The 14,596-nt window shown below is 39.6% G+C and overlaps 1 protein-coding gene across 1 annotated transcript in view; it reads right to left on the bottom strand.

Moving 5' to 3' along the window:
• adgrb2 (adhesion G protein-coupled receptor B2) overlaps positions 1–14,596 on the bottom strand; it is a gene marked incomplete at both ends in the record, with an annotated part of 154,875 nt that overhangs the window by 49,529 nt on the left and 90,750 nt on the right. The window contains one exon of the mRNA XM_080516235.1: positions 9,924–10,050. Coding sequence (XP_080372361.1) covers positions 9,924–10,050 — 127 coding nt within the window. The remainder of the gene's footprint in view (positions 1–9,923; positions 10,051–14,596) is intronic.

The raw sequence follows: 14,596 nt of genomic DNA on the forward strand, positions 1-14,596 counted from the left end.
GCATGAAAATGTGTGTGTGTGTGTGTGTGTGTGTGTGTGTGTGTGTGTGTGTGTGTGTGTGTGTGTGTGTGTGTGTGTGTGTGTGTGTGTGTGTGTGTGTGCAAGATTAGCAGAATGCAGAGGACAGACAAGAGGAATGAGGGCTTCTTTATTGCTTTGGAGACGAATAAAGAACGCAATGCAAAAAGAAAGAGTAGGAGAGAAAAAAATCAGAGAGAAAAGTGGGGGGGGGGAGAGAGAGAGAGAGAGAGAGAGATGTATGCAAAGAGTGGGAGGATAAAGAAATAGATAGGGGGAAAGGAGAAAAAAACCCAGAGAGCCAAAGCTTTGCTTTTAGTGGTTTTCCCTGGTCCATCAAAGGAAGACAATTTCTCCCGAGGAAAGTGGAATAAGCTGGAATACCAATAGAGTGCATACGCGCGCACACACACACACACACACACACACACACACACACACACACACACACACACACACACACACACACACACACACACACACACACACACACACACACACACACACACACACACACACACGAGGATGAGAATGGAGGTGAAACATAATCAGAAGTGCCTCATAAGACTGAGGAGAATCACAAAAAAGAGCAAGAGGGCGTATAACAAACATCTGCTTCAAGAAGCAGGCAAAGCCTAGGAGGACAGTGAAAGACAGCAGACACTCATTGTGTTTGATATGTAGAGAGGAAGGTCAAAGGATATGCAGGCATTCATGTTTTATTGAGGTATGACAGATCAAACATGCGGGTTGCCTTGGGACACATTCACACACCCACGTACACACACTTCCGAAGCCTATTGGATCTCATTTTCTCTCTCTGTGTCTTGAATTAGCCTCGACAAGAAAGGTAACGCAATAAATTATGATCTGCTCGTAAATTTACTCAATATACATCTTCAAATTGTCCCTCAAGTCTTTATTGTGTCAATTTGTTTATTACCATGTCCTTAATTGGTTGCTGTGATAAGATTAAGAGTCTAATTTCATATCGTTGGAGGGATGCTACAAAAGAGGAAATGAAAATCGGAAATAACCACACAAACAGACACAACACAAACGTAACACACCGAGCCCAAAGCTACTGTGTTGCTCAGAAAGAAAGAAAAAAACAAACCTGCCCTAAATAGACGCTGTGATATTAGATTGCAATTGTAGTAGCATGCATTTCGTGAGTGTGTGTGTGGCACGTGTATATGTATGTGTGTGTGTGTGTGTGTGTGTGTGTGTGTGTGTGTGTGTGTGTGTGTGTGTGTGTGTGTGTGTGTGTGTGTGTGTGTGTGTGTGTGTGTGTGTGTGTGTGTGTGTGTGTGTGAGGGGAGAGAAAAATACAGATGGAGAAATGGTGTGCGCCGAGGCTCCGCTGTATATGGCCAGGCTCCCCTGGGCAGCTTGGCTACCATGTGATGGAGAAGATAGCTATTTTCAGCTCAGGAAGTTTAACCTACTTATCTCCTCTCACTGACACTCCTCTTCTCTCTATTCCTACCTATCCAGCTGCCACCCCCCTCTCCCCCACTCTTCCCTCACTTCTTGGAGATGTGCAGTCCTTACTCACAACTCCTAAGTCCATTTGTACATTACTGCCTTCCTCCCATCGCTTTTTCACCTGCAACAAGGACATGGAGTGCTGAGATTACACAACACCACCAGTGTTGGTTATACTCTGCATCCTGCTCATTAGCTTCACCAGAAAACTTGATCAGAGTGTCGTGGTGGCTATTCATCATCTCGAAAGTTTATTGCATTGTCTTCTGACCCTTGTGTTTTTTTCTTTTCTTCCCAAGAACGTAAACTCTCGCATGCATTCCATAAATAGCCACACTTAGTTTCTTATTACAACTCAATGCATGGAAACATATCTTTGGTTTTTACAAATATTGTTACTGTTCCATTTACGGCTAGCAATTGGCTAGTATTTCATGCATTTACTGATTTGATTGGTTAATGTCTGTTCAGAGGCAGAGTAGAGTGGGTCACAGGCAAATATAACTGACTGATACCAAAATTATCTGACAATAATAGATGGATTTTCACAAAACAGAGTGGTGTTACATGCCACTGTTTCTTCAGTAAAGAAGAAAGAGCATGAAGGGACATGCCAGCAGTGCTGCACAGTTCTACTTTCTCAGTTCTTTGAACAAGACCTAATATGCAACAAATTCATGATATCAGTTAGAGTCAGGTTTGATGGTAATTGTTTCCACCATGTTTATTTGGTGTCGGAATATTTGTGCAAATACACAAAACTTGACTGAGGCTTACAATCTTTGTAATACTTGATACGAACTTCTAAATAGCAGGTCCAATTATCATGTGTAGACGAGAGAATTTGGTCCTCTCATATGTACGTCTCACCGAAAATTTCCTTCCTGTGTTTCAGCATTTCTAAATCTAATTTTCAACCATCACTTGACTTTCTACTGTATACAAAGTGCATGGTACCGTGTTCAGACCGAATCTCTACCAACTGATTATATCCTACTTAGCATCAAATTACCAACTGATAGCAGCAAGCTTGGAGCACATTTAGCTGCTAAAGAGCGACGCGTTTCCCTCAGGAATTGGAAAACACAAACAAATCCGAGAGGGAATACTGGACCTAAATTAAGCAGGTGCTCGGAATACAATTAAAAATGCATACTAAATGCATAATTAAGCACTTTGTAATTATCTCAAATTAGCTTCTACGATGATGATGATATGTGTAATAAATGTTGTTGCTGCTTGTTTTTGCTGTGGCAATGACGCCAGAAAAACATGTGAATTTAATGTTGAGGAAAGCACAAATGCTGAGTGTGGTATCATCGCACCATCGTGACACTAGCACCATGCGAGTAAAGAGGAATCTCACGAGGAAACATGTGGTTGAGCCTACCCATTGCTTTCACTGAGTGCCTTTTGTAGGGTATATTATAGTATCTGGAACATAGAAAAAAAACTTCTCCTCGTGAAATGTGGAGCATTTCCTGGAAAGTTGGCATTTCCCAATTCAAGGCCACTTTCGTCCCCACACGGTGAACGCAGGCCGCACAAGCACAGCGAAGCAGAGGACCGTGCCCCTGCGGAGACTTTAAACTCTGCATCTTGCCAATCGAGCAATCCTGCTATTCAGACACCCGTTTTGCTGTCGTGGCACCTGGTAAATTCTGCCTGCAAAATAATACAACTTAATCAATTCAGCAAACCCTTAAGGGTTCAGCCTGACAGGCTTTAAGTCACCTTCATTTGGTGATAGCCTGCACGGACAACATAGGGACTAAAAAAGTAAAGCTTTATATGCAGTGATAACCTTATACGCTGTGTGTAGCTCTTTTGAACTCTTTGTTTTTTATGAAAGTTCCTTTGCTTGTTGTTGCAAAACCCGGAAAATCAGCAAGGAGATGATGTCCCTCAAAATAAAGTGCAAACGAAAGGCCAGTGCCATTAATCTTTTACTTCGTAATGCAGATTCATCATGCACTAGATGCGCTGTAAGGATCCTCACGGGTTCACAGAATACTGAATTTTAATTAGGAGGTGATCATCTTACCGATCATGACCACTGTTAGTGGAAAGTTGTACCTTGTTACAGTTACTAGGTACTTGTTCAAGTTGTGGCATAATTACTAGACCAGCTACTGAAACAATAGAATTAACTTATTTTCTAGGTTTTTTGTATAATTTTTTTTATTACAAGTCTTGATGTTGTATATAGAATAATTGATCAGCAATATGTACAAACAGAACTACCAACAATGCAAAGACACTCGGCTAATACTTTTTATTTACAGATACTGTGGATTTAGGCTAAAAATATTGTTGGTCACAGCATTGAGTGAGGTGCTAAACAGGAGCTTAGTGAAATAGTAAATGTTTGTACAACAGCTTCAGCTAATGTTAAATCCGAAAGCAGGCAATTTGGGCAGGGAAACGAGACAGTACCTCTTCAACTGTTTTCATGTATGCTACAAAAGTATTGTGTTATATTTTAAAGTGAAACTGAAAACCTTATTTTTATTTCAATGCAATTTACTCGTCTGTCCATGTGAATGTCCGCGTACTCGCCATTGTTAAAGTTTATTAAGTATTGTTCTCTGTATGCATGTATTTGTGTGTGGTTGCATTACAGAAACAATCAAAAGCGCGAACTCGTGGCCTGGCATGCATGCTAAAGACAGTGTTTTCAGCATTTCTGTCATTTCCGTGAAAAAAGACATGGAAAAAACTTTTCTGAAAGGGAAATGCTTAATCAACATTTTTACACTTGAAATATCGTTGTCTGAACGTGACCTAAATTATTACTACATTGTAACTTTGTGACCAATAACTGAGCTATTATTATAACTGTCACACTTACTAAAACTTGATGGTAAGTAAGCAAAACCTGCAGTTTTCTTTGTAATTTTCACAATTTGCTCTATAAAACCAAGGGCCGGATAAAACAAATCTGACAAATCTGGTTATACATAAATTTTTAGGCATCCAAGACAAATCAAACGCATGCTTTTACATTGTGAAACAAGAAAAACATCCAAATTAGAAACGTAAATTGGGGTAATTATTAAGTAAACATCTCCTTGCCATATGCACACTCAGCTATTGTGCATCTCAAGCCAGCCTAACACAGCTAAAGCATTTCTCTTTTTCTCCCCACTTATTATTCCCTGAGTTATCGTCTCCCTCGTCACTTAACTAACCTTCAATTAATGCGACAAAAGATTCAAAGATTTTACTGCAATTCCACACAGAGCCCCTCATAAATTTTACCTAAATTCAACCTATAATTACAGTTGACAAGTGCAAGACATTTGCATATTGTAACCTTGCAGTCCGACTTCATTGAGAGGCCAGACATTGTTTCCTCTCTGAATACTGTCTCTAGTTAAATCATAGTAAGTTAAAGCATGTGCTGCCTCGGTGCAGCATCTCAGTCATCCTTACCATCTTTCCACAGTCTTATCAAGCATCAGGTGAAGTGGCCATTAATGTACTAAATAATAGAGCCCTCTCTGATATGTTTCCATTATCATTATGTTCCTTGAGCAATAATGACAGCAAGCAAAATAGAGTTAATTCATCTCAAGCAGAGACAGTCATTTTGAGGCCAAAAGCAGTTAACATTGCAAGTAAATAAAATCAAGAAAATAAAACAAAACAAACCCTTTCCAGGAGAAAGGCATTAGTTCAGATAATATTATTTTGAGAAAAGTACTTTGATACAAGAATTGGCTTTTAAATGAATTATGGAATAGAAAAAAAAAATACAACCTAAAAACATCCGAGCTGTTCCGTGATTGTGTGCACTCGTCCGCACTGACTGAACTGAGGTCTCAGGTGCTGCTGGAGCCGCTGACCTTTTTAACTCGCATTTCTTGTTACCTGCTTAGGTGAGCATGAGCCACGAATCCCACTGTACTTATGGGAGTCACTTAGAAGCTGTAATTAATTTCCATGTCAACACAGCCGTGATGACGGCTTCACGCGCTGAAAGGAACCGAAGCAACAACTTGTAAGTCACTTTATAGACTGGATGCACGAAATGTTAAACTGACTTTTATAAAGCGAATCCCTCTTTCAACTTCAAATCCCATGATCCCTATGAGTACTGTGAAGCCAATGAGTCCAGACATATCTGTAGGGTTGCTATTCCCACTGCAGCCATTTCAAAAATTAAGTGGCTTGGTCTATTGTGTTGCTTCATGACCTCTCTCAATCAACTCATCTGTCTCCCTCTCTGTCCCTCGTCTTGTGTCTGATAGTGATTGTCTCTCCGAAGACACACAAACACACGCAGCAGTATACTCGCCCATACACATACACGGAAATCTCAGAGGCTATAGAAAGTAAACAGGATTAACTGGCTATCCCTCGCTCCACTGTAAACGGCCTGTAATGGCACCAGTGCTGCTAAATCCCTCCATCTCTTTCTCCACTCCCTCCTCCCTCCCTTTTCTATTAAACATGGAGGTTAATCCTCAGCCCCCTCCTTGTCCCTAGCGCCGTGGCCTAGGATAAGCTGTCAGAGCTGGGCTGCTGATACTCAGCTCTGCTTCAGCAACCGCACAGTCTGGACAGAGCATATAAGTGCATGTGTGTGTGTTGAAGTGTCAATGTGTGCACGCTTGCACATGTTGTAAAGTGCAATGATTCATACCTATTTCAATGGCTTCAATGTTTGTATGTCTGGATGCAACTGAGTATTTTTTTTTCTTTCCCATCCATTGCCAAATTCAATTTGTCCTTCACCCTTCTTTCATACAATCCAATTTCCGCTGGAGTAAAAAGCTAACTCTGGAGCACCCTAAAGCAACAAAGTGCACTCAGCTCAAACTGCAAAAGCTCCTGACTGAGAGCCATTGACACACAAAAACACTGACCCATACCTTCTGGTCCTCTCCACTGGATCTAATGGTGGTGCTGGGGACCAAATGATGAATCACTAATGACTACCACACTCTTCACAGATGTCACAAATGCCAGAAAAGTCAATGGGTTTTCCCTTCCAGCTCTCATTCACTCAACATGGCCGACCTGCTCGCTCTGTGGCATGAGAAAAGTCAATATTGTTCGCCTGGAAGAGGAGTCCCAGCAATGGGAGAGAGCGACTGGAGTGACCCTCTCAGCTTATATGTCACAGTCATCGTATTTTTTTCCATAATATGGGAATTAATGTTTCTGCGAGTGCAGTAATAGGTTCCAGACCCCTGCAAAGTAATTCAAGCTTTGAGGGACAAAATAATGAATGACCGCAGTTACTCACCTAAAGGCCATCACCTTTTTTGACCCTGAATAAAAAAGCAAGTGGGAAATGCTGGGGGTAGAGGAGATGGGAATAAAATAACTCCACCAGTATGGTGCGGAGATTTGAGGCATTACAATACAGAGATATACTGTTTGGCACTGTATATTGTGAGATATCATTTAAATCCCCCCCCCCCCTTTAGAGTTAACAGTTCACCAAAAACTTAACATACAGGTTGATGCCATCAGTATCGACCTGGCTTAGCACTATTTGGATGGTTTTAATGACTAGAACCTTGTGGGCAAACGTTCAAGACAGCTTCTATTTGAATGGCTCCACCAAGGCTTGTGGCAAGCACTAGGTTCTGACAAACATTCTACCCATGCGAGTCTGCTTTTTCCACAGTAAAATTCTTTGAATAAAACAACAAAAGCACAATAGCTCACAGTATGATTCCTTCAGCTTTTACTACTTCTTATGCTTTTAATAATACAGGACTTTTTCAGTGACCTTTATGAAAAAATTTAAGTATTAAAATAACCAAGCAGAGCCAATCAACTAACTAAAAGAGGCAGACAGCGTGAAAGAAAACATATATATGGAGCACGGTGTGTCTGGTCTCTATCATCACGAATAATCACAACAGATAGGCGACACTGAATAAGCTATTTCTGCCCCCCTCGGTTCTTTTGATTTTCTCAATAAACAGTAAGTGACTCACAGCTGGAATGCTTTCACAGTGCGGATGGGTTTGAAACCTTTGTGATTGAATTGTCACTAAACTATAAACAATTACAACAATCTCTTCTTTGATTAAAAAGTAAAAGGTACATGTGCTAAGAATAACTCCCCATGGTGCAATTTGCAGTGACAAACTAAGCAGGCAGAGGTTACAAACCTTCTTCAGGATATAAACAACCAATAATAGCTACAATACAACTTTCAGCTTCAACAGAATACATACATTTACTGTTTCTGAATCTAATTTTGAGGAATTTTGGCAACAAATCCAAGCAACTTTTTTTTTTTACTTCCTCTGACATTTATTATCGTGAAACTAAGCAAAACCACACATATGTAACCATTTAATCTAAAAATATATACTTTTTTAATAAAATGGACCCTATCCAATATTGATTACTACAGTCCTACAATATAATAATGTGTTGTTTGCAAAGAAAAGGAAAAATGTATACATCATAAAATTTTTATATAAAATTACTACCAAAAATTCTTACAATAAAAATATATAGTAAGTTTAAATGATACCTGCTGGTGCAAAATACAGTGATATATATATATATATATATATCACTGTGTGTATATATATGTGTGTGTGTGTGTGTGTGTGTGTGCGTGCGTGCATATGTATGTATGTATGTATGTATGCATGTATGTATGTATGTATGTAAGCCTAGTTTTTAATGCCAATTTATGCTATGTATGTCCTCCACCAACTCCTGAAAGGAATATCTGACTCTTAAGCATATAAATGTTCTCCAGCTAGTTGCCAAGACTTTCCAGCTGCCATTCGGTCCTGTCTCGGTGACATACAGTATAGTTAAAAAGGTCTCCTTTTTTTTTATACTGTGGCAGGAAACACGAAGCCATCAGCCAGCGAGCTACACAATGACCTGACAGTAATGCCTTTTGAAAAAGAAAGGAGTAAATTCATAGTACCACTGAGTGCTATATAGAAGCAATGTAGTACTCTGAAAAGGTTACACATGGATAGATGTCCACATGAGCATGTGGCTCTTTATCTCAGTGACGCTGGTTGTTAATGCATTACTACCAAGTACAGACAACATCCAATTTCCATCTCGCTCTTTTTCACTCTTGGCCAGCTGAGGCCAGGCGCCCTACTGTTTGGTTGAACATTTCCTCCCCTAAAACCTTCATTCCTCACAATCACTTTTCATTTAGGTGACACATTGAGTTACCCTCTGGTGCTTACCAGGGGTCTGCTTTGCTGGTTACATTTTCTAAACTAACCATTAAGAAAGAGAACAAGACATGCACGCACGCACGCACGCACGCACGCACACACACACACACACACACACACACAAAAACCCCCCCACAGATTTTTACGACTGACAACAAATTTAGTCAAAACTCATCTCCGAGCTTCTCGCCGATCATTTCTTGCAATCACTGCCCTCGTGGGTATCAGGTGCAAGGAAGCCCGGAGACGAATTAACAGCTGCAGCTAAAGGGAGCACTTTGTGACCATGGCAATCAAAAAGCTGTGACTTCAAGTGAAAGCAACACATGAAAGTGTAACATGGTGAAAGTGAGTGGGTAAAGTACTAAGTGCGAAGGAAACCGAGATCAATGGAAAAATGGGACTGACACGAAAGAAAGTAAGAGCGATAGAGTAGGTATGAATAAGGTGGATTAGGTTCGTGTTGCGGAGAGATGTAAGATAAATGGGATTGTAGTGTATTTGATGAATTGCAGGCTTCTGGATGAAAACGGCAGCCCTGAGCAGAAGGTGAACTGAGAGCTATCATACATTTGGATGACCTCTGGAACAAATCGGGAGAAAGGGTCAATGTATCAGAAGAGGTGTCATCTTTAACTGATAAAAAGTCCTTTTTTAATCATTTCAAACATGTTCTGAAAGCCAAGGAAAATATTTATAGACACCCAGGTTATGTGCTGCAGGCAAAATCACAAACTGACACAAGTAAGTCTCGGCTTCTTCTATTGGATTTCTCTTCTTGAATACATCGCACATCACTAGCTCACTGAAAAAACCAGACCTATGATGAAGTTAAGTGTGAAAAAGTTACATAATATGCAGAGTGATGTGCAGGCATCATGTCATTAGACAAGCAAAGGAACTGCTGTGATTGCTAGCTCATACAATGTTATCACAAAGTATAACACTGACAATTCAGGATGCACCCATTACCAAGGCAATGAACAGAGCTTGGTAAAGAGTGAGATGCCTCACAATGAAACTCCAACCATATCTCTTTATGAAGAAGATAAATGACAGCCTCAACAGTTTGTTGTGCTTTGCAGTAAAAATCTGTCTGACTAGCATTTCCTGTTAAAATTCATTGTATGCAAACTCATCAGCTCACTGACCTAGCCCCCGGTAGTAGTTGCCTTGTTAGCCTCCCAGAGTAAGTCACATAGAGAACATCAGACCATGCATTCGGTGACTCACCGGGTCTTTAGCTTGCTGCGCTAACACGGCATAGGTGGAGATCCTGCTGCACAAGCATTTGGTGTGGACAGTGGTTGACGCGAGCGTTTGGCAGCCTTCTGTGCCCCAGTTTTCTGCGCCAGCTTCCCTGGAGGTGGAGAAAAAGTGGTGGGGGGGGGGGGGGGGGGGGGGGTAGGGGGGTGGGGTGGTAGGGTGGCACAGGGGACATAAGCAGTGACTGTGAGACAAATTTAAGAAAAAAAAAATAAATCACATCACGACACATGCCCATAGCAAAGTCTATCTCAAAGTACCGATGAAAGAAAGTTCAGAGCGCGTCTATTCTTCAACTGCTCGAGTTCACCAAGTGCATCCATTCACTCTATAGGTTTAACATTCAGCGATCAGCGCTCACGCACACTTGACAGGCTCTTTTACTTTGCTGGCATTAGAAGCCAATGTGACCCTGCTGCTTGTTCTCCTCCGTGTTTAGCACCCTAAACATTCTCTTTCACATCATTGTTGAGTCTTCTCCTCTTTCATTGTCCTCACTTGGAAGAACACCTCTAGAGTCCTGAGGCCGTGACGACAAATGAAAAGGCCTTGCATCAATGGTCAATTGTTTTGACACTCAACAAGTTACAAAGAAAGCCAGAGCCCAGAACCTCATACATTTGAACCTTATACACTAAATTGTGCAGCATCTTTCGCTTCTTTCCCACATTTGCACTCCAACCCACTCCCAGTCACTCCCCTATAAATGCTCCCATTAGAAAGTTGAGTGTAGAGGTTGATCGATAAGATTTCTACGGAACTAATTACCCCAGTAGTTTGCAGAGCACATTAACCTGATGTTTAACCCCAGATAGACTTCTATTCTGGTCGCCAAAGAGAGGTGGGAACATAATAAGCGACATAAGAGCTGCTGTGAAGATGTTTTTATGGGGGCGAGAAGGCTGAGTAGATGACTGATGGGGGAAGACAAAGAAAACTTAATTGACTACTGACCCTTAACTTATCACAGTCATCATTATTCTTTTCCATACTCCTTGGTTGGACATTGGTGAGTCACCAATTATGGCTAAGCAACATCTTTTCTGATGACAGTGGAGAGATTAATTCCATCCGATAAAGCCAATTAGCTGAAGGGCATAAAATGTTGAAATTGATAGTTTTTTTCACAGACAAGTTACAGAGAAAAAGTTGATATCCCAAAATTACAAAACACAAAATAAGCAAGTGTAGAATTTATACGTTTATTAAAATACAACCCTTGAAAACACCTACATAGTGGAGCAATGGCTGTCGAGAAAAAAAAACCAGACAAAAAAATCTCTTGTTTTTTTTTTTTTTTTTTGTCTGGGATAAACATGAAGAAAAAAGAATTCTTGAAAGCGACAGACAAACCATGATATTATCGCTGCACTGCCTGCTGCAGGCAGTGGGAGTTTAACCTGTTCAGAGGAGGAGGGTTAGAAGACACCCGGCTTCTCAAAACAAAAAGAAAAAAAAAATCTTCTTTTTTTTTGACGTAATGAAAACCTACATGATGCCTCTGATTTGTGTGCAAGGAAACACAATGTACTCTACATCTCCACCCACAGAAAACAGACTTTAAAAGTGTGGGGAAAACATAGTAGTTATGTTAATGACTTTTTGTAAATTAGGTACAGATTGTGTCCTTCATTTTGTTCCTTTTTTTTCTGTAAACATTTATGACTCTCCCCCCCAAAAAAGAAAAGAAATGCAATCATAATCCAGACCGTACAGCATGCGCCGTTCTTTCATCGCCAATGCTTCAGTCAAGAACTTAATTACCTCATCCCAGGCTAATAGCGACAAGTACCCTCAGAAAGCGAATGGAGAGAAAATTTAATAAAGTGTTGCCTGGTTAAGGACTTCACTATATTAAGATTCCCCATCTTCAAATCGTTTGATAGACTAAAAAGATGGGCTTTGACTGGTAAATCTGTGTCTGAGTACCATTTTAGTCTTTTGGGGAGGATTGTGAAAAATAATAAACAACCTCTTGTTACAAAAGAGTGAACTGATCAAATGTTTAGAGAGATATTGGACAGGATAACATTTAAGAAAAAAATATAGGACAGCAATATTCTATGCCAGGGGTATCAAACAGAGTGGACCTGAACAGTAAAACAGTGCCATAAAACACCATGAATTGGAAATGCAAGTGCAGAGAGTGCAGAGTATACCTGACAATATATATATATATATATATATATATATATATATATATATATATATATATATATATATATATATATATATATATATATATATATAAATATATATATATATATATATATATAAATATATATATATATATATATATATATATATATATATATATAAATATATATATATATATATATATATATATATATATATTTTTTTTTTTTTTTTCTTTTAACACAAAGCCAAACCATGCTTACCAAAGATTAATACATTTTCAACACTAAGCTAATTGTAAGGACACCTTTTGGCGTAAAATACAGTGAGATGTCAATAAATTCTGCTATAACTGTTGCATTATGCATGTTTTTACAAACGCGCCTTGACAACATGGCTTTGAGACTATGGCCCTATTTACACTATGTTTCATGTAAAACCATATTTTTTTACATTTTTGTTTCAGAAAAATGTTGTGTTTACACTGCAATGTTTTGAAAACACTATCCATTTACATGGAAACAGCAGAAATGCTGAAAATGATGGAGCTGGCATGCCAGTCCATGGGTTGGCACCGTCTTTTATAATGCAATCACACACATAGGCATGCAGAAAACCATAGGCTATAAACATTAACAATGGCAAGTACAAGGACGTTTATATGGACAGAAGACAAGGTTGACTATTAAATTATTAAATGATTATGTTAGGTTTTCCATGTTCACAATGCTGCTTTGCTTGCAATTAAGTTACCAACTTTTATGCCAGCATCATCGATAGCTCAGGTCTCAGTGTTGTGTTGTGTCCGATACTCTGAAGAAATTGGTAGTAAGATAATAATCATCACATATTGTCTTTGTATGCATGAGCATCTCAACCTTTTTATTTTTTATTAAACATTTTGAAGGTCAGACTAAAAAAAACCTGCAGATTTTCTGTCAAGGAAAAAGCTATATTTTTATGATAGGTACATTTTTTTGTATTTTGGCCTCAAGATACAAACACACTTTAACTATCTAAATAAAAGATAGGAAGCTAAAAAGTGTGGTAGCTTCTTACCAACAACTGCATATCAGACAAGTGCAACAGATCGCTCAGGAATAAAGACACTTTGGTTGTGACAGCAAACTTAAACAAGGATGACAAGAGTGTATAAGCAATAATTATCAGAAGTATACCCGGACAAGGGGGGAATGCACACAGACACCCACAAACCAGATAAACAGACAAGTGAACACACGCATGGACTGGCACTCAATTCATAATGTCAGTAATGAGATGTGAGTATGATTCCCAGATGATCATCAACTGCACCGTGACACTTCAAAGACTCAAGATCAGAAAACAAGTCACAGCAGTGACGCTTCCAGACAGCTTGACAGGTAGCAACATGGCGTGAGGCTTTGTGTGTTTCTGTGCTTGACAGGCAGAGACAGAGATGTGATGGAAATAAAAAAAAAAAAAAAAAACAGACAGGAGAGGGTGACAGAGAAAAATGTGTGCGCTTGTTACCTTTCATAAGGAAACCCTCCAAAGTGCGACGGCTCTGCGAGGTATTTTCACTTTTCAGTGTTCCATCCATATTTATTATGTAAGAAAATAATTTGCATGCCAAACCTACTTTGCATATGAAATTATGTGAGCTGTATATGTGAACTCCCAGGAGATGTCGAGTTAAGTATTTACAAATGGCTGCGCTCAGACAAAGTAATGCTCGCCATATGGAGCATACATACATTAACGATTATGTGTTCAATGGACGGAAATGTTAACTGATGTATGTGTCGGCTAACTTACAGTCTAGAAAGTGTGAATGCTGATGAAAACTCTCAATGTGACTACACTAAAGAGACACACACACATACATATACCCGATGTATTCAGTGCCAGCCTGGAAGCAACAAGAAAGCTGGTGAAATGACAAACTGCAGGGGGTCGCTAAAGATGACACTACAAGCACAGAAATGGACACACATTATCCATGACCTCTTTGTTTTGTTTGCTTGAAATTCAGACTTAATTGACTGCTGACCTTCATCTCCTTGAGCCAGATTTGACTGTTTGAGGAAAAGCCAGCTTTGACTTTGGATTAGTTTCATGCCCCCCCCCTGCAAAGTTGGCACAAAACCCCGAACTTCGTTATTGCAGATCTACTACAACTTCAGCTGTGGATCCCCCCTGGGCACATGGAAGTATTACATTATCAGCTGGGCTTAGCTGGCGAGAAAAGATTAAAAGGACACCGCTTTTATTTTACTTTTGTTATAGCTTCTCATTGAACCTGTACTGCTGCCGGCTCTTCTTATCATTGAGAACAGCTTCCAGATGTACAAACAGGCCAAGTATCAGTATAGCCTGTTTTTAGACCATGCATCCCAAATGCGTACTGCAAAGACATCAATGCAGAGATGTTTAAATATACACAGCATTTTCAAGTTTTCCAGCTTCGAGATCAACACATCTGTTGTTTGGTCTTGACTTTAATGAAATATACAATTTCATAT

Source organism: Blennius ocellaris (genome assembly GCF_963422515.1).
Source record: "Blennius ocellaris genome assembly, chromosome: 20".
Lineage (NCBI taxonomy): Eukaryota > Metazoa > Chordata > Actinopteri > Blenniiformes > Blenniidae > Blennius > Blennius ocellaris.